We start from the raw sequence: 20,462 nt of genomic DNA, 5'->3' as shown, positions 1-20,462 counted from the left end.
GTATGGTCGGCTGTGTACCGGCTCTGCTCTTGCCGGTATGCTGGACCGGACCAGACTGCCTTATTTTCACCTCTGCTGTTATTTCTCCAGCAGGTCCAGGAGGCAGAGGCTCTTCAGCCATTTTCCTGGTAGGCAGCCCCTGCTCTGTGAGGCCAGAGAGGTCTAGCTCTGCCTCCTGCCGAGTGCTACCTTGTGGGGGTTGGATCCTCCCCTTTAAGGAGCTGTCCCTCTCCAGATTTGAGAGGCCTCACAGGTTGTACTGGGCTGGGTCTGATTGTGCCCAGAGGAGCTTTTTAACGTAAGAATAGTTATACTGGGTCAGACCAATGGTCCATCTAGCCCAGCATCCTATCTTCCAGCTGTGGCCAGTGTCAGATGGTTCAGAGGGAATGAACAGAAGAGGGCATTTATCACATGATCCATTCCCTATTGTTCACTCCCAGCTTCCGGCAGTCAGATGTTTAGGGGCACCCAATTATCTTGGCTAATAGTCATTGATGTACCTATCCTTCATGAGCTTATCTAATTCTTTTTTTAACCCATTTATACTTTTGACCAGAGGTCGGCAACCTTTGGCATGCAGCCCATCAGGGTAATCCGCTGGTGGGCCGCGAGACATTTTGTTTACGTTGATCGTCCACAGGCATGGCCCTCCGCAGCTCCTGGTGGCCGTGGTTCGCCGTTCCCAGCCAATGGGAGCTTCAGCTGACTGGCTGCTGCCTGTGACTGCAGCCCTATACCTTAGATGCTCCTCCAATTGTGTACAGAAAAGGACTAATGTGGAAGCTGAGAAGGAAGCAGCAGAAGGACATTTCCGGTGGGAGCAGGGTGGATCTATGGCCGGGCAGTTTTCCCCCATTCCACTGTTCCTCTATCCCATTTTCTCCCCTCCTCACCTCTCCTGGCACCTCCCTGATAGTGGGGATTTACTCCTCAGGTAGGAAAACACAGGTTTTAAGATTTATACATTGTAACCAACAGCTTCAACTGCACTCAGAAGCTAGCAGGTGGTGAATGAATAACAAGGAGCACTGGTGTTAGTGCCCATGGTGGCTTACTCCACTTAAGGGGACAGGCCGGATCCTGCACAAATTAAAGCTTCAAGGCTCTTTTTGAAGGTAGCTTTAAGTAGGACACATGGCAATAATATAGCTCTGCGTTGTAATACATATGTGTTGATCATTGCGGGGAGGGTCAGAAAGAAACAGTCAGTCTCTAGGTTAAACATACAGAAGGAAAAAATACATCCCCCACGGGTTTCCAAAAACAGCCATTGATCCAATGTGACTCCAAGACTGCAAACTATCGACTGTCACCACGATTCTGATTGACCTTTAGTTAGTCTGCTCCGTTCCAAGTCCCCACCTCTGTTAGGCACAGGAGAACAGAGAGAAGTATAACTGGTCAAAACATCTCACCATCTTCTCTAGTGATAAACAGGAGGGGTATCAGAACTGAAAATAAAAAAATAGTAACAAGAAAACAAAGCAGAAAAAAGAAGAAATGAAAAATGAATGGGCGTGGGCTAGAACACAAAACAAAGTTAAAAAACACAGAAGCGGCACAGTTTGCCACCTCACTGCCCTTTTTTGGATAACCGCTATATTAAACAACAACAGTCCTAGTGCGGAATATTGGGAACCCCCACTGTTAACCTGTTGTCATGTTGAGAACTGACCATTTATTCCTGCTCTCTGTTTTCTGTCTTTTAGCAAGTTTCTAATCCATGACAGTACTTTACCTATCATCCCCAAACTAGTTGATTTCCTTAATAACCTCTTGTAAGGGATTTTGTCAAAAGCTTTTTGAAAGTCCAAATAAATTATGTCAACTGCTGCTTCTTTAGTTAATAATTCACTCAGAATGGAATGCTGTAAAAACCGCTGTAAAAACCGCCAGATATCCAACAAATCTGGATTATGTATTTCTCTCTCCCTTAGTCAGGAAGGGACCAGGATGTTTTTAAGTCTGAGATTTCCTGTAGGTATCCAAATAGCTTTCTTGTGTAGAGCACAGAAATTTTAAGATTTCCTAAGCTGGCATATGTGCTATAAATCTCTCCCTAGAATGCTTCCTACACTTTCCCTAAGAGAGTAAATGCTCCAATCATTTTTTCAGGCTCTGCTTATGTTTACAAAGGTTAGGTTATTCCAAAACTTAGTCGAAACATGCCCTATGATTCAGATGATCTTAGAAACTTTTTAGATGTCAATCTACATATACAAGACAGACACAGGGTGTGGGGAAGGGATAGACGAGAACATATAGGCAGAGCAAACAGAACGATGATTTGTCAGTGTCATGGAACTGCCAGGATATTTTAAATTTGTAAACAATTTTTGGGTGGCATTTTGTTTATTTTACACTTTATTTTTATTTGTATTAACTACATTATAGGGCAAGGGTAGGAGGGAAGGGAAGATAGGAAGAGATTAGCTAAAATGAAAAAAATAAAGGGAGGCAAGGGGAAAGAAAGAATGGGAAGAAGATGGAGGGCAGGATGGAGAGGGGCATGGAAGGAAGTAGGAGGCTGAAGTGAAGAGAGTATGAGGGGAAGGGCAATTGGATACAGCAGCCAATTAGGAGAGGGAAGAGACTGTTCAAAGTGAAAACTGTAGAAAATGGTTTTATGACATGATTAGTTTCCAAAGGTCTCTGTTGATGCTGTCTCTGCAGCTGCTCCTGCTGGCCTGAGTCTCTGGCTGGGTCTACTGTGGAGTTTCTTTTTCTTCTCCTGAGCCCACATGCAGAAGATGACATATATATTGTATGAAAGTATTTAATGGGGAGATTTTCAAAAGTGCTAGAGCGATTTAGTCCCACTGAGAGCTAAAGGGACTTGTACTCCTAAATGTCTTTTAGTCACTTTTGAAAATTTTTCTCCAATGGTTGGAAACATTTTCTTACTGTTTCCTATGCTATTGGCAAGTATGCTGACAGGTTTTCCAGTTAGTTTGGCCATCTATACGGTTTGCTGAGTAATGAAAATAGCAAATGTTCCAATATTCTTCTATTGTTTTTTTGTACAGATATATGTTATTTAGCTGCTGCTAAATGGTATGTTGAAGGAGTAAGTAGAAAAGCAAAAGTGAGCAAAAGTTTAATGCTAGCATACATTTTGGAAAAGTTATTAAACTTCATGTTTTTGAGTTTGATAATCTCTAACTATAAAGGATTATGAGGGGGACAAACTATCCTAGTTCTGCCTCATGCAAGATTGCTTGCACCTTCCTCTGAAGCATCTGGTGCTGGCCACTGTCAGAGACAGGATACTGGACTAGATGGCCCTTCAGCAGTTGCTATGTTTCCGTGTGTGTATAAAATGAGCTTAGCAGCAACATATAGCAAAGTGTGATGGGCCACTAATGATGGAGCCAATCCTGCAACCACAGGGGCCTTGTCTAGGCTAAGAAAACAGATTGTGTTTGAAAATATGTTAGCTACCAAACTCTGAACATAACTTTGCACCTAGTGTGGACACTTTAACACTTTGAAAAATGTTGACCTTAAGTTCCTCAACAGGGTCTTGGCTAGACAAGACCTTAAGCACATGAATAATTTCACTCACAGAAGTAGTTTAACTGAAGTAAATGGGGGAAAAGGCACAAATACATTATAAACCATTTTGTACAGGTTCATTTTCAAAATATTTGTAAGTACTGTACACTGGCTTAGCAACTGCTACCATAAATTATAATTGTGGAAAGTCACAAAGTAAACCAGTGAAACATATGGCAGACTGGAAGCCTGGAAATGAACATAGCCAGGGAAGCTAACACTTCAGTCACCATACATTGTTTTAATAATTGGCATCATTGCTGCTCATATAAACTGTAAGCAAATGAGTAAAATGTCCAAATGGGATCAGTTGGGCCAGGGATATGCTGCCAATGTTCCTAGAAGGAATGCCCATAAAAATGTTCCCCTTTAGCCTTTGATAAAACTCACATTTGATAAAATCCACATGAGCATACTTGCAAAGAGGACAATGAGGGACTGATGAATCTATTCACTTTTTTTCCTGTTTAAACAAAAACAATTTGACCACAGCCAAGTGTATTTTTATAAGTGTTTTCCTTTGTTCTTGCAAAAGATGCCAATTAAAATTGTACATAATATAAAATGCTTATGCAATACACTGTGTTAAACTTGTGTAATTTGAAATAGGCAGATGTGTGTAGCTTTGCAGGGGAGTTTAGGGGTATCCTGCTCTGGTAATGTACCAGTTACAATTTGGTACATTCCAAAGACAAAAAATCTACTCTTCAGGAATATTTTTACGAAACCCAGGGATGTCAGCTCTGTAAGGGTAACCTGACAATGTTCAGCATGGGTCAGCTTTATCAAAAGTAGAGACAGCATCCCAATCCTCTTTTCTGTTTGGTGGTAGAATGTTAATAAGGGTGCACGGAGAGCCCTTCCCAGCACATTGCTGACGCTGCGGCTGCACTACCTCGTAGTCGACCCATGAAAATCGAATTAAGTGCTACGCCTCTCGCAGAGCTGGATTACAGAAGTTGACATTAGAGGCGACTTAGGTTGCCGTAAAGGACCCGGTAGTATAGACACATACATTAACAGGTCGACGTAAGGTGGCTTCCTTCGACCTAACTTTTTAGTGTAGACCAAGCCTGACTTGGTCTAACCAATTCCGCTCCTTTAAAAAACTGCAGTTTTCTTGTGGAAGTCTTTGTTAAGCTATTTCACGAGGTTTCTTTTTCTTCTAGTGCCTGTATGGCTCCAGAAGCAACACTGTCAGTGACTGCTTCAAATGTAATAGGAGTAAAACACTTTCACTTGGAAATATCAAATGATACAAAACCATTATTTATAACTCTGTTCTCTTTTATATGGCGAGTTCACTGATTGCAATCAGGTGGCATAAACCAACCCTCCACTAGAGGGCACATACAACATAAACTGTTTGTTCAACGTTAGATCGTTGTTAACGTTACCAAGGTCAAGCACAATACAGCATAAACCTATTCCTGATAGATTTATGAGTCCATTCTGCACTGTTTAGGATCCATCTGGTTACATACCGAATTAAAATGTTCACTCAGCAACTGTTAGCTTGCTGGGTAGTAAAAGAGTACACGGCACACACACTTATTTGAATGCTAAAAAATCCTGAAGGATGCCACGATTTGAAGATCAAATATCCAGTTTACCTCTAGGTGAAAAATGCCAGTATAAACATTTCCGATATTAGCCACCATGTATATGGGGGGGAGGAGGGGGTTAAATGGTCTCCCAGACAGTCTGCCTAAATCTGACCGTGGATACTGGGGTTGTGTATACATATGTATACGATTTGCCAATGTGTGCATGGGAACACACATCCCCATGTAATATGTGTGACTATATAATACATAAACACACACACACACTGTCCCTATTACCTACGCAGGATGCATTTATACAATAGCTCAAACGTTTGCATGTGTAGCCCGCGTGCTGCAGATGCCAAGCTCTGCGAGACGGCAGCTCCCCACATATGTGCAAGCAGCGCTCGTTGCGTGTTACAAAGGAGACCTGCCTGCAGCAGCTGTGCCCCGAGTGAGCCATGCCCGCTGGAGGGGCGCGGGCTCCGCCGCAGGTTTGTGTGCAGAGAAGGGGCCTCGCGTCTTTTCTTCTCCTCCGGCTGTCAGTGATGTCATGCGGAGGCAGCCGCCGCGGCGGGGGGAGGAGGCGCTGCAGGTTCATGTGTATGTAATGAAAAGGCAGTTGACAAGCTGCCAAAACGCACGAGAGGGAGAAACTGGACCCACTGGATTTCGCAAAGCGAGTCGTCATCTGCAGCAGCTCCATGGCGAGGAGGGAGGGAGCGGCGGCCCCGGCTGCTTCAATGTGAAACCCCAAGCCAGGGGTGGGGGATCCTAGGGGGGGCACAGGCCAAATACAGCCTCCTGCGGCGCGCGATTGCTTCCCCCTCGCTGGGATTTACCCTCCGCGCGGCGGCGGCAGCAGCCATGAACTCCGCGGAGCAGACCGTTACATGGCTGATCACCCTGGGCGTGCTGGAGTCGCCCAAAAAGACCATCTCGGACCCCGAGGGGTTTTTGCAATCGTCTCTGAAAGACGGGGTGGTGCTGTGCCGGCTGCTGGACCGCCTGCTCCCGGGCACCATAGATAAAGTAAGTGCATGTTCCTCTGCCCCTGAATCGCACCCCCACCCAGCCTTGGCGTGTGTTTGTACCGGAGAACGAACACACACACACACACACACACCCATCCCCCCCCCCCCCCCCCCCCCCGCAGCATGCACAGTCCCATAGGGTCTAGGCTCACGCAGCTCAGAATGCACCGTGTGCTGAATAATGCATCCACCCTGCAGGGTGTCAGATGCACCCCGGCTCCCGTGGCAGCTGAGCCGGTGGCTGCAAAAGCCAAACGTGCAGAACGAGCCTGTGACACTAACGCCGCCCGCTCTGTGGGCAGGAAAGGGGCGCCCGGGTGGGGTGGGTGGGGGGCAAAGCTTAAGCGCCCCCGCCGAGAGCGCGCGGTGCTTGCTGCACGCAGCCACATGGGCTGATGAACCCGAGAAGACACGTCCCCGCCCTGATTGCCCTGGCCCCGGCCGGGGAGCGAACCGAGCCGGGATTAGCTTTACGCACTTTCCTTTGTGCAGTGATCCCCCCTCACGCACCCCACCCTTGAAAGCCCGGGCAGCGGCAAAGGAAACGGGCGGCCTTTCCCCTGTGCATGCGGCCGCCTCCGCCAGCCCGCCGCACGCCAACCTCCTCCAGCGGGGAGCGCTGCGAAGGCGCCATTGCCCGGGGCTGGGGGCAGAGGAGGGGGCGCAGGCAGGCGCAGAGTTTCCAGCCAGGCTGGACTCTAGTCGGTCACGTTTAAAGGGACAGGAACCTGGGCTAGTCCAGAGCTGTGGAATCACCTCCCCGTGTGCGGGAGAAGAGGAGATTCTGCTCAGTGGATAGGAATGAGGTTATTTTTATGTGGCTGTAATGTATTAGCCTCAGTACTGGTTTATTAAAATGGCCAGATAAAAACAATTTCCCAATCAGACATCGTCCTGCGGGAACCACGTGACATGAGGTTATTTAGGAAAATGATAAAGAAGAGTGTATTAAATATACCCTGTGGTCATCATTATTGGTTATGAAGTACTGGCAGTGGCTAGGTGCTGTGAAGGCGGAGTCCTTGTCCTGCGTAATTTACAGTCAAAAGCCCCGATTTCATTCCTGTGGGTGCACCTGAATGGAGCCCCAGTGGTTCTTTGCAGGCACTGGCATCCACCCGATTGCAGGATTGGGGCCTAAATAGAGGTGAATATAAGCAGGGAGAGTGGATGAGCCAACAAGTAGTGTGCTCAAATGGTGAGCTGTGTTAGTTCATAGGTTTTTGGTTTTTTTGAGTTTCACAATTTTGGTGAGATTATTTTATGGGGAGAAAATGCCTCTCAATATTAAAATCCTAGCTGTATGTGAAGGAGAAATGTATACAGGATCAGATGTATCCATTTCAACCTTCCTTTAGGACATTCCAAAACCAGTCCATATAACATCTGGAATACTAAAAATGTTTCAAACAGCACACGATGCACTGTGACCCTGTCTCAGTAAACATTAGAGGAATGTTTTTAAATACTAGAAATAGTTTTCATGAGGACTGTTTGTTTTTGTATTGTTTGGGCCTTTTATTGTTTACCTATCACTCAGAAGATCCTACTTTTTTCAAAGTGACATAAAAATGGCATTACAGTTTTATTTTGCATTGTGTGAAAAATACAAACATATGGTGTGAAATAACTTTCATGCACCATGTACACTTATATACAATAATTCCTCTAGTATTCCAAATAGAGAGGATTTATTCCATGCCCAAAAGAGGCTACAGTACTTGGAATGTTCAAGTTGAAACATCGGGGCTTTATTTACCAATTTTTATTCAGAATATTAGAGGAATTAGTGTTTGTATGGACACCGTGTTACATATATTATTTTTTCTACAGAGCACATATGCAAACTTTGATATACATATCAGCACTTATGTTAAAACTTTGCCTTTATACCATACAAGATAACGAGGGAAAGAATGATGAAGAGCGTTTGGTGGGCCGATGGGGAACCCCTGTTTTTTAAAATACAGTATGATAAATGAGGCAGAATGGCCTAATAGTCAAGGCACTAAACTAAAATAGAAGAGATCTGAGCTCAATTCTTGTCTCTGCTACAGACTTCTATTATTCTTTATTTGCATTGCCATTGCAGTGGTGCCCAGGGGCCCCCAATCAGGGATTAGATCCCATTGTGCTAGGCACTGTATAAACACATAACCAAAAAAAATATTTGGTCTCTGACCCAAAGAATATGCAATCTAACGATGAGACATGGCAACAAGGGAAAGTGACAAACAGAGGGCTGAAGCACAAAATATCAATGAAATGCATATGAGGAATGTGATAAGCAATGGTCACAGCACATCAGCGAGCTAATTGCTCTGTGCCTCAGTTGCCCACCTGTAAAATGGAGGGGATAGTACTTCCTTTCTCCCACCCGATATCTTGTCTGTGTAGGATCCAATGCCGCAGAGATTCACTCCTGGTTTAATTTTCCACATTGTGCGTAATCCCAGAGTAAGTCTTTGCTGGGTCAAAGCTTTAGATTCCTTGGGGCAGGGACTATCTCTTACTATATGTATGTACAGAGCCCTGCATAATGGGGCCCTGAAATTAACTGGGGCCATTAGATACTACTGTAATATAAATAATAATAATTAAGAAAGCGGAATGGAAGAGAGCATGAGAACAATATCTTCAGAGAGTGCATAAATTCTACACGAGTGCCAGGGAATTGGGGATTGAATTGTTCATGCAAATGATGGACTATCTGCCATTTTTATACCAGGTGCCAGAGTAACTAGAACCAGCAAAGTCACACAACTGTTCAGACAGGATGAAACTCACTCACCCATGGAGGGCCCACTCAAGGCTCGCTATGATACTTAAGCTCTGTAGTAGGGCTATGCAGTAAGGCACAGTACTTGGTCAGCTGCATAGAGGGCCGTTCACATTTCCTGTGTGCTGTGCAGGGAACTCTGAACTAGCTGAGACTAGGACTCCGGAAGAGCCTATTGGACCCACACTTTGATAGATCTAGTGGCTTGGAGCCACTGTCTAGGGTTTTCAACCAGTGGTCTGCGAACCACGGGGAGTCCAGAGACTATGTCTAAGATTTTGACAGGGGTCCGCACCTCCATTCAATTTTTTTAGGGGTACGCAAATGAAAAGTTGAAAACCACTGATCTAGGGGGTTGTATAGCAGTTGCAAACACTGTTTCAGTTCATTGACTAGAATAGCTGCCATATAGGAGCTGTGGTTTTCTCATTTTGGGGGTGTGTGTGGATTGTATCCCCCAATCCTCAGTTATTTTCCTGAATAAATCCCACTAATAATAAATAATAAAATTAAATCCCATTAATAATAAATAAATAACAAATCCCATTTATTCATTATAGGGGAAGGGATGACTTTCACTCATACTGCACTTGCATAGCCAAAAAACTACACTCAAAAAACTTTACTAATGCTCCATGTCAACATTTTAAAGATTCTGTTTAAATTCTGAACACATATCACACATTGCCAGCAATAGGAGTTTTGGTGCTCAAGAAATGTAGGATTGGCTCCATTTTCTCTAATTCTCATTCTGTTTTTTTGTTACTAGAACCATCTGCATGAAAACAGAATATTTGTTTTTAAGAGTTCATGTTCTCCTAGTGTTATTCTGTTTGCAACATTGTTACTACTCCTAACAGTAATTAATATAGCAGGAGACACATACAGAGTTCTTTTCAAATCTGGGCCTTGGTACTTTACTCCTTGGCACCCAAAAGCCTACTGACTTAAATGGGCATTTTGGAGGCCCAAGAAATGTAGGAGTGGGCCCATAAACTAAGGCCTTGTCTACACTACAGAGTTTTGTCGACAAAAGTCAGCTTTCATTGACAAAACAGTGGATGTGTACACACTACAATGCTCCTTCTGCTGACAAACCCTCCTGCTTTGCTGACAAAATAAAATCACCTTGATGAGAGGCATAAAGCTTTTTGTGGCAAAGTTATATCAACAAAGGTTCAGTGTAGACCAGGGATCGGCAACCTTTCAGAAGTGGTGTGCCGAGTCTTCATTTATTCACTCTAATTTAAGGTTTCCCATGCCAGTAATATATTTAAACGTTTTTAGAAGGTCTCTTTCTATAAGTCTATAATATATAACTAAACTATTGTTGTATGTAAAGTAAATAAGGTTTTTAAAATGTTTAAGAAGCTTCATTTAAAATTAAATTAAAATGCAGAGCCCCCTGGACCGGTGGCCAGGACCCGGGCAGTGTTAGCGCCACTGAAAATCAGCTCGCGTGCTGCCTTTGGCACACGTGCCATAGGTTGCCTACCCCTGGTGTAGACACTGAGCTTGGTTATGTTGCTGTAAATGGCCTCCTGGAGGTGTCCCACAATGTCCATCCTGACCACTCTGGGCAGCAGTTTGAACTCTGCTGCCCTGCACCCAGGTACACAGGCATCCGCCTCTCCGCCTTTGAAGACCAGGGGATTTTTGAAATTCCACATCCTGTTTGTTTGGCATGGACAGCTCACTTCACATCTTCCCAGCTGACCATGGCAGCTCCCCGCAGCAAACGCTGTCTCGCTTGGAGCACACCTGAGTTGTTAGATCTGCTGGCGCTGTAGGGTGAGGAGGCTGTGCAGTCCCAGCTCCACTCTAGCTGTAGGAACTTTGATACCTACAGTCAGATTTCTTGTGGCATGTTGGATAAGAGCTACGACCGGGACACACATCAATGTCGTGCAAAGATAAAGGAGCTGAGGCAGGCGTACCAATAGGCAAGGGAGTCAAACCGTCACTTCAGTGCTGGGCCAAGGATCTGCTGCTTCTATAAAGAATGGGTGCCATCCTTGGTGGCGACTCCATCTCCACCACCAAGAGCCCTGTGGATACTTTGGTGGGGCTGGAGACAGTGGACTCAACTCCGATGAGGAAGTGGTGGACGAGAAGGTCGAGTTGGAGGATGATGTGGCGCGGCGAGTCAGGAACTCTTTTTGACTCTGGAGGGGTCTAGCCAGTCCCAGCAGTCTGTCTCTGGCGTGCATGATGCAGGAGAGGAGAACTCTGGTAAGTGATCTTTTTGAGTTGTTGCTGCTCGGTTATATGAGGTAGATCTGTCCTTTGCTTTGCTATATGCTAGAAATAGGTGAAGGGATAGAAATGTACAAGACTAGCTGTGTTGGCGTTTGCTTCATGTTCCCCTGGGCAGCTTTGCAGTGCGGTGGAACAGTGTGTTAATGCACACCGAGATTTCATGGGACTCCTCCAGAGAGATCTCTAGGAAACTTCCCTGGAGGTACTCGCCAATCCTCTGTTGAAGGTTCCTTGGCAGAGCTGCTTTGTTCCTTCCCCCACTGTAGGAAACTTTCCCGTGCCAGTTAGTAATCACTTGTGCAGTGACCAAAGTGGCACACAAGCGAGAAGAATAGAGACCTGGTCTGAAGCCACACTCATGCAAGAGATGCACCCTTGCATCCTTCCTTACCCTCAGGAGCGAGATATCATCTTCAATGACCTCTGCCTGTGGAAAATGGTGGCAGAATTTACAATATTGTCCCTAGTCCCCTGCAGTGATCCCCTTAAAAAAACAACGAGACCCTTTGCCACCTCTTGAGCGCCTCCCCCACGCCGCCCCGAGCTGTGTGCTTGCCAAGAGACAGTGAGAAACTGATTCATATTTTTTAAAAGGTGCATTTTACTATAATGAGTTGATGTGGTGCATGTACTAAAATTCATTCTTCTGTTTATTGTTTCTTGTGCTTCTGCAGATGTGGACTTCAGTGGAACCCCCTACACACTGGTGGAGCACTTCTGCTAGATAAGGAAGCAACCAAGGAGGCGCAAGGAGTACCTGTTTTGAGAGGTGCTCCAATCCTTAGAGGCTGAAAAACAAGAACACAGGTTGTGGAGAGAGACTTTAAAAGAAAATTATAAAATAGACAGGCAGGACAGAAAGGAGAGCCAGGAGTGAATTTTAATGGGCCAGGAGCAGATGATAAAAGTGATGGAGGAGCAAACAGAGATGTTGAAGTCCCTAATCACACTACAGGCAGAATTCATGCGTGCTCGACCCCCCTGCAGAGGATACAGAACTGCTTTCTGTGCCCTCCTCAAACTCCTCCCACACATTCCTTGCAACTTCCAGGCCCATCTTGGTACCTGGTCACTCCACCTCTTTGGACAGCTTCCAAAATGATAGCTGGATTTACACACAGCTATGAGAGCCTACACTGCCCTTCATTGTTATCTCCCTTCCCACCAAGCTTTTTTGTGTGTTGTTTATTGGTATTTAATAAAAACAAACTCGCTGAACGATAACCAATCTTTATTTGTCTCCAAAACATGGTGGTTGCTGCTGGAATGAGTACACAGTGGCAATTTGATAATTTGCTGTGTAAAAATCCCAGTCAGGAATCATTAAAATTTTTATGCAAGGTCGCAAGTTAACAAAGCATGGCAGAATGCTGTATAGAATGACTCATTACTGGAGCTGATTGTCAAAATGGTGCCTCAAAGCCTCCCTGATTTAGATAGACCCCTCTTGTGCCCCTCTAATAGCCCTGATATCTGGCTGCTCAAAATTAGCCGCCAGGTGATCTGCCTCCGAGCTCTTCTACCCCAGGGGAAACTTCTCACCTTAGCTTCACAAGTATTATGGAACGCACAGCAGGCTGCTATGACCATGGGAATATTTTCCTCGTTTAGGTCTAACCTGCCATAAAGGCAGCGCCAGCGTGCTTTTAATCTGCCAAAGGCATGTTCTATGGTCATTCTGCACCTGCTTAGCCTATTGTTGAAGCATTCCTTGCTGCTGTCTAGGCTTCCCTTGTAAGGCTTCATGAGCCACTGGAGTAAGGGGTAGGCTGGGTCTCCCAGGATCACCAGGAGCATTTCAATATCCCCATTGGAATCTTCTGGTCTGGAAAGAAAGTCCCTGCTTCCAGCTTTCTGTACAGGCCAGTGTTCCTGAAGATGTATGTATCATGCACCTTCCCTGACCACCCCACGTTGATGTCAGTGAAACGCCCACGGTGATGAACAAGCGCCTGCAACACTATGGAGAAGTACCCATTCCTATTGATGTACTCCGTCACAAGGTGGTCCGGTGTCAAAATTGTAATGTGTGTGCCATCTGTCGCCTCTCCGCAGTTAGGGAAACCTATTTCTGCAAAGCCATCCACTATTTCGTGCAAATTGCCAAGAGCCACGGTTCTTCGTAGCAGGATGTGATTAATGGCCCTGCACACTTGCCTTAATGTAGCCCCAGTGGTGGACTTCCTGACTCCAAACTGATTCGTGACCGACCAGTAGCAGTCTGGAGTTGCCAGCTTCCACACAGCGGTCGCCACATGGTTCTCCATTAAGAAGACAGCTCTCATTTTGGTGTCCTTGCGCTGCAGTGCCAGGGCGAGCACCGCACACAGTTCCAGGAAGGTGGCTTTCTGCATCTGAAAGTTCTTCAGCGACTGCTTATCATCCCAGACCTGCATAATGATGCGATCCCACCACTTAGTGCTTATTTCCCGAGACCAAAAGTGATGGTCCACTGTGTGCAGCTTCTCCGTGAATGCCAAAAGTAATCTGGTGTTGTTTCTTTTCATGGCACACAGCAGGTCAGACAGATTTGGTCCTCATGATATACTGCATGACCAGCTGTGATGTTTTCATAAGAGAGAGCAGTGCAGGATCCATCCTTTCAGACAGAGAAGGCGGGCGCACAGTAAACAGGGGCTGTTGAAAAATGCTGTGAAACACAGTTCGAAGCCCAGAGAATCATGGGATGGAAAAAAACTGTATCATAGGACATTGAGCCCTCACCCATGATGCACTGCAATCCATTCTGTCTTCCCACAACTCCTATCTGCAGAAGCTGATGAGTAGCGCAGTGGGATAAATACCCACAGTGCACTGCTCTCTCTGTCAATGCTAGAGCACCAACTGTGGACATGCTCCGCTGACAGAAGAAGAGTTGTGTGAACATGCACAAACGATATAATTATACCGGTTTTTGATTCTCGGCTTAACTAGCGTTAACAAAATTCTATAGTGTAGACAAGGCCTAAGCCTCGTTCATTTCCCCAAAGAGTTAGGATTGTGACTCACTAGGCATAAACAATATGAACAGATCTCATTTTCATGCAAATACCCCTAGTAATTAAAAACAGATGGGGCATACAGAAAATAAATGACAGATCAGCAGGAGAGGATCTAAATAGAATGTTTGTCAATCAGCTGCTTTTTAGAAAATGGTTTTAGAAAATAGTATGTGTTTAGAAGACATCTGTCTGGGGAGAGGGACTGAAGAGGAAATTACATATAACAGTATTAATACTTTTTTAATGCCCTGCTTTTAAGGCCTTTGGGCACCATAATAAAAATTAGTGAAAACAGAAGTATAATAAACAAAGGCAGTGTGCCCATTAAAAGGCAAAAAGCTCAAAGAACAGGTTTGTCTTAAGCAGAGAAACAAGACAATGGATTTTGATACTAGGTGGACTGACCTTTTTGTTTACAGTAAATACACAACCTCGTACACAGAATAACAAGTAGAGTTTCCTTTCAGAAAGCTATGGTTAAATTATTTTCACATTAAAACTATATTCTGTCTTCAACACAAGAAAATTAGAAACTTACTAGATTTCAAGAAGTGTAAATTGAAAAAATTAAGAAAGCATTGTTACTATAGATGGTGTCTCTTATTTTTAGGCAGTCATGTGAGATCATGTTACTCTCTGCATTTCAGAATAAAACATGTCAATGCTAAACAGAAATTTTAGCATGCTGGTTCTGCTGAAAACTTTGTCATGAATATGAGAAATGAACGAAAGAAAAAACAGTTCTGAAAAGAAAATTGTTACAAGCTTTTTGGAGCACATATGTTTATACTGGGGAGCTATTCTCTTTTAAAGAGTAGGAACCTTATCACATGCATCACCATCAATGTTAGCAATTGTTTGACTGAAAAGCCATGGCTTCAAATTACTGCATTTCAACCACGTGTTTTAAATTAGAGTTATGTTGATAGTGGGAGGGAGGCAACTATTAATAAAAGTTGCAGTGGAGATGCCTTTCATTATAGGAAACATTTTCCAAATAAGTTGCTGTATCTCAGACAGTTGACCCAGTTTTGATACTGTATATAAGGATTAAAACTAGAGTGGGAACCTTCGTTGTCATGCTCCACTAAGTTTTGTTGTACTTTCGCTTGTAGTCTGTTGTCCCTATTTATAAAGAGCATTATTCTAAAGAGACTCTTATTCAGCTAACTGCCATGTTGAGGAAAAGACATGGGGATTCCTCATTGTGATCTGGCACCTTTATTTTGCTCCCCCACAACTAACAGAATCATCCAAATCACAGGACTTGGTGTTGATGGGGGACTTCAACTACCCAAACATCTGTTGAGAAAATAATACAGATGGCACAACTTATCCAACAAGTTCTTGGAATGCATTGGAGACAACTTGTTATTACAAAAGGTAGAGAGGCTGTTTTAGATTTGATTCTGACAAATAGGGAGGAATTGGTTGAGAATTTGAGGGTGGAAGGCAACTTGCCTGAAAATGATCTTGAAATGATAAGTTCATGATTCTAAGGAATGGAAGGAGGGAAAACAGCAGAATAAAGACAAAAGACTTCAAGAAGGAAGGCTTTAGCAAATTCAGAGAATTGGTCATTGAGAGCCCATGAAGCAACTCTAAGGGAAAAAAGAGTTGAGAAGAGTTGGCGGTTTTTTAAAGAAACATTAAAGGTACAAGAGCAAACTATCCCAGTGCATAGGAAAGATAGGAACTATGTTAAGAGACCACCCAGGCTTAACCAGGAGTTCTTCAGCAAACTGAAACTTAAAACATCATACAAAAAAGTGGAAACTAGGTCAAATTACAAAGGATGAATATAAAAAATCACCAACACCACAAGCATGTAGGGGTAAAATTAAAAAGGCCAAGGTACAAAACATGATTAAACTAGCTAGGGACATAAAGGGTAACAAGAAATATTTTACAAATACATTAGAAGCAAGAGGAAGACCAAGACAGACTAGGGCCATTACTCAATGAGGAGCAAAAGACAATAATAGAAAACACAGCAATGGCCGAAGTGTTAAATTCCTTTTTTGTTTCAGTTTTCATCAAAAAGGTTGGCAGTGATAGGAAAACTAACATAGTGAACCTCAATGTAAATGGGGTAGGATATGAGGCAAAAATAGAGAAAGAACAAATTAAGAATTACTTAGACAAATTAGATGTCTTCAGGTTGCCAGGGCCTGAAGAAATATATCCTAGAATAGTTAAGGAATTAGCTGAAGAGGAGATCTCTGAGCCATTAGCGATTATCTCTGAGAACTCATGGAGGACAGGAAAGATCACAAAGGACTGGAAAAAGGCAAATACCCAGGGAATTATACACCAGTCTAACTTTGGTATCCAGAAAGAAAAAAGAGCACATAAACAATCAAATTTGTAATCATCTAGAAGATAATAAATTGATAAGTAATAGTCAACATGGATTTGTCAAGAACAAATCATGTCAAACCAACCTAATATCCTTCGTTGACAGGGTAAGGAAGATGATAAGAAGCAGTGGACGTGATATATCTCTACTTTAGTAAGGCTTTTGAGACTGTCTCACATGAGCCAACTAGAGAAATATAGCCTAGACAAACCTACTATAGGTAGATCAGGGTTCGGCAACCTTTCAGAAGTGGTGTGCCGAGTCTTCATTTATTCACTTTAATTTAAGGTTTGGCGTGCCAGTAATACATTTTAACGTTTTTAGAAGGTCTCTTTCTATAAGTCTATAATATATAACTAAACTATTGTTGTATGTAAAGTAAATAAGGTTTTTAAAATGTTTAAGAAGCTTCATTTAAAATTAAATTAAAATGCAGAGTCCCCCGGACCAGTGGCCAGGACCCGGGCAGTGTGAGTGCCACTGAAAATCAGCTCACTTGCCGCCTTCGGCACGCGTGCCATAGGTTGCCTACCCCTGAGGTAGATGCACAACTGATTTGAAAATTATACTCAGAGAGTAGTTATCATTGATTCACAGTCATGCTTGAAGGGTATATTGAATGGAATCCTTCAGTGATATGTCCTGTGTCCGGTTCTACGCAATATCTTCATAAATGATTTGGATAATGGCATAGAGAATACACTTATAAAGTTTGTGGACATTACCAAGCTGGGAGGGGTTGCAAGCATTTGGAGGACAGGCTTAGAATTAAAAATGATTTTGACAAGCTGGACAAATGGTCTGAAATAAATAGGATGAAATTCAGTAAGGACAAACACAAAGTACTTTACTTGGAAAGGAAAGTCAATTGCACAAATACAAAATAGGAAATGACTGCTTAGGAAGGAGTGCTGCAGAAAAAGATCTGGGCGGTATAGTGGATAACAAATTAAATATGAGCCAATGATGTAGTACGGTTGCAAAAAAAGTGAACATAATTCTGGGATGTATTAGTGTTGTAATCAAGACATGGGCGGTAATACTTCCATTCTACTCAGCACTGATAAGACCTCACCTGGAGTACTGTGTCCAGTTTTGGGCACCACACTTTGAAAAAGATGTGGATAAACTGGAGAAAGTCCAGAGGAGAGTAACAAAAATGATTAAAGGTCTAGAAAACATGACATATGAGGAAAGATTGAAAAAATTGGGTTTGTTTAGCCTGGAGAAGAGACGACTGAGAAGGGACATGAAAACAGTCTTCAAGTACATAAAAATTTCTTATAATAATAAGAAGGAGATAAATTGTTCTCTATATCTACTGAGGACAGGACAAGAAATAATGGTCTTAAATTGCAGCAAGGGAGATTTAGGTTAGACATTAAGAAAAACTTCCTAAATGCAAAGGTAATTGATCACTAGTACAAATTACCTAGGGAGGTTGTGGAATCTCTGTCATTGGAGGATTTTAAGAACAGGTTAGACAAACACCTGTCAGGGATAGTCTAGATAATATTTAGTCCTGTCTCAGTGAAGAGGACTGGACTAGATGACCTGTCGAAGTCCTACATTTCTATGATTCTGTGTAATGGGGTTTCACAAGTGGGAGGGCTCTTTGAAGCCCTTTGAATAGGAGGCATGCTGGGGAGAGAAGGGTTGCTGTTATCTGTGGAACAGACCCTAAGTGAGTTCCTGAAGCTGAGTGTAAGTTATAGCAACCCTGAAGCTGCTCTGATTTCTGTAGGAGGCAGGGCCAGAATACAGGAGGTGCAAAGATGACTTAAAGCCACTTTGCCACTTCCCCGTTCTGTTCCTGCATCAAGCATAGCTTGGGAAGAGCAGAGTCTGGTTTAGGAAGAATAGATGGCCACTTTTTTGCTGGTTGAGACTCAAAGGAAATTTATACTCATATGAATTTATTTTCTACATGGGAAAGCTCGAACACCAAAGTAAAATTAATCTGGTTATTTAAAGGGATGATATCAGGATCGAGGGGGCCAATACATTTGAGTCCTCCTAATCCCTTTAGGAGTGAGGTCTCTGGCCTAAATAAATGTCTCGAGTTTTAATTTTGGAACAAAAATAAATGAATTTGCTAATGACCCATAGAAAACAAATGCAGCGCTGGGTATACATTGAATAGGAGCACAAGCATTTATGCATAATCACTTCCCACAAAGGTAGCCCAAGCATTCATGCGCAGCTGCTTTCCCTTAACTGTTCTCCTTGCAGGCAGCTATGGTGATTGGCAAAATGAGAATGATGTTTGAAACCGGTAGCAATCATTTGTCTCTGATTTCACCTGAATTCTTGGGGCCACATTTTTCTATCAGTTACGCAAGTCTGAGGACAGAGTCTAGTGTTTTGAGGCTTTGGGAGGAAGAAAGAGAAGGTGGTTAGGAATCAGAAGAGAATGGCATGTGGAGGTGAATTGAGCTAGAAAGCAGTGGCATTTTTGGTGGAGAAGCCTGGTACTGTTGTACATACTGTGAGTTTATAGTGCTAGCTGAGAGCAGATTGTAGGGGCACAAACAGTGGAGCAGGTTGGTCCCTGTGACATCAGTCAGGGCATCAGAGTATCACCACCTGAGGTCTTACCATGCAGATTAGCACCAAGAGGCTGTTCCATTCCCCACTGCTGAAATCCACAGAGAAACACTTTGCAGACCCTCATCACAGTAGTTGAGAGACATAGCAGGGCTGGACCTAGGGGACAGGAGACATGTTTGCGTATGTATGCACATATGGTCTCTCTCCTGGCAATAGGCTTACTTATTAGCCTCCCAAGGAGGTTATTTGTGCTTCTGGCAGGAATAATGTGCACCAGGATTCCCTGTGCAGATTAGCTCTGCTTTTGCTGTACTTTGAGGGCTGGTTACCACTTTCCCTGCATTGGCCAGAATGTGGCCCACATAATTTACTTAGAGAACATATTTTATTGCCTGTGTTTTACAGCTGCTCCAAAGGCTAACAAAAATGACAACTTGGTGCTGTTAAGGACTCATTCATAACACTTTTAGGGCCCTTTTGTCCCCTTCATACCTGCGGCTAGAGGGGATGAGAATCTAGCAGACACAGATAGGGGGGTGGTACATTGCCATTTCCACAGTGGCTCCTCTCCATGGTTCCCTGGACTTAGGCAACTGTGGCGTCAGCCAAGGAAGCACTGTATGTGAGCCAGAGAAGAAGGGAGTTTCTAGCTGGCTTTGGTGGCTCTTCTTTGAAAAATGGTCATGTCAAGAAGGGTGGGTGTGGCTCTTGGGTGACATCAGGGCTGCTGAGGCCTGGGGAGTCATGGAGAAACCCCCCGCCCCAAACATTGAAAATACTGAGTGAGGAAAATACTTTTGTAACGAATACTGCAAGACACAGGTGCTGACTTTGTAGGTGCTCCAGCCCTGGAACACCACGGAAAAAAATTAGTGGGTGCTTTGCACCCACCGGCAAACAGCTTCCCCTCCCCACCCCCAGCACCTTCCATCTGCTGCCGGACCTGCTGATCAACTCCTCCCCCTCCCACCCAGCGCCTCCTGCCTGCTGCGATCAGCTGTTCCACACATGCAGGAGGCCCTGGGGGGGAGGAGCAGGGACAGTGAGCGCTCTGGGGAAGGGGTGGAACTAGGCAGGAATATAGTGGGGGTAGGAAGAGGCAGGGCAGAGGTGGGGCCTTGGGGGAAAGGGTGGAGTGGGGGCAGGGCCTGTGGTTGAGCGGGGATTGAGCACCCCAGGGAAAGGAGGAAGCTGGTGCCTGTGCTGCGAGACAAATTATTTTATTGCTATTGTTCTCATTCATATTCCCTGGACCCTGGCTGCCACAGTGCTTTCCAGACAGGCCTGGTTCAGCCGTCTTCTTTCCCCGCCAGGAGGGCAGACGGGATCCTCTCTCCTTAGCTCCTGGGTTCTCAGTTGCCCCGGTGTTACCCA

The 20,462-nt window shown here is 44.1% G+C and overlaps 1 protein-coding gene across 3 annotated transcripts in view; it reads left to right on the top strand.

The window, feature by feature from the left end:
* The first annotated feature begins 5,837 nt into the window (after window positions 1-5,837).
* The window catches only part of ARHGEF7 (Rho guanine nucleotide exchange factor 7), a 192,538-nt gene continuing 177,913 nt past the window's right edge, over window positions 5,838-20,462 (top strand). For 2 of the 3 annotated variants that reach the window (XM_054011286.1, XM_054011311.1), the window contains exon 1: window positions 5,961-6,137. In XM_054011286.1, the coding sequence (XP_053867261.1) occupies window positions 5,973-6,137 (165 nt within the window). In that variant the 5' untranslated portion in view covers window positions 5,961-5,972. Of the gene's footprint in view, window positions 6,138-20,462 lie in introns of all 3 variants that reach the window. The other variant, XM_054011294.1, reaches the window with a different exon arrangement.

The sequence above is a fragment of the Malaclemys terrapin genome, chromosome 1 (assembly GCF_027887155.1).
Source record: "Malaclemys terrapin pileata isolate rMalTer1 chromosome 1, rMalTer1.hap1, whole genome shotgun sequence".
NCBI classification, from domain to species: Eukaryota; Metazoa; Chordata; order Testudines; family Emydidae; genus Malaclemys; species Malaclemys terrapin.
Note: the sequence above shows the minus strand (reverse complement) of the source record. Positions and strands in the feature narration are given on the sequence as shown.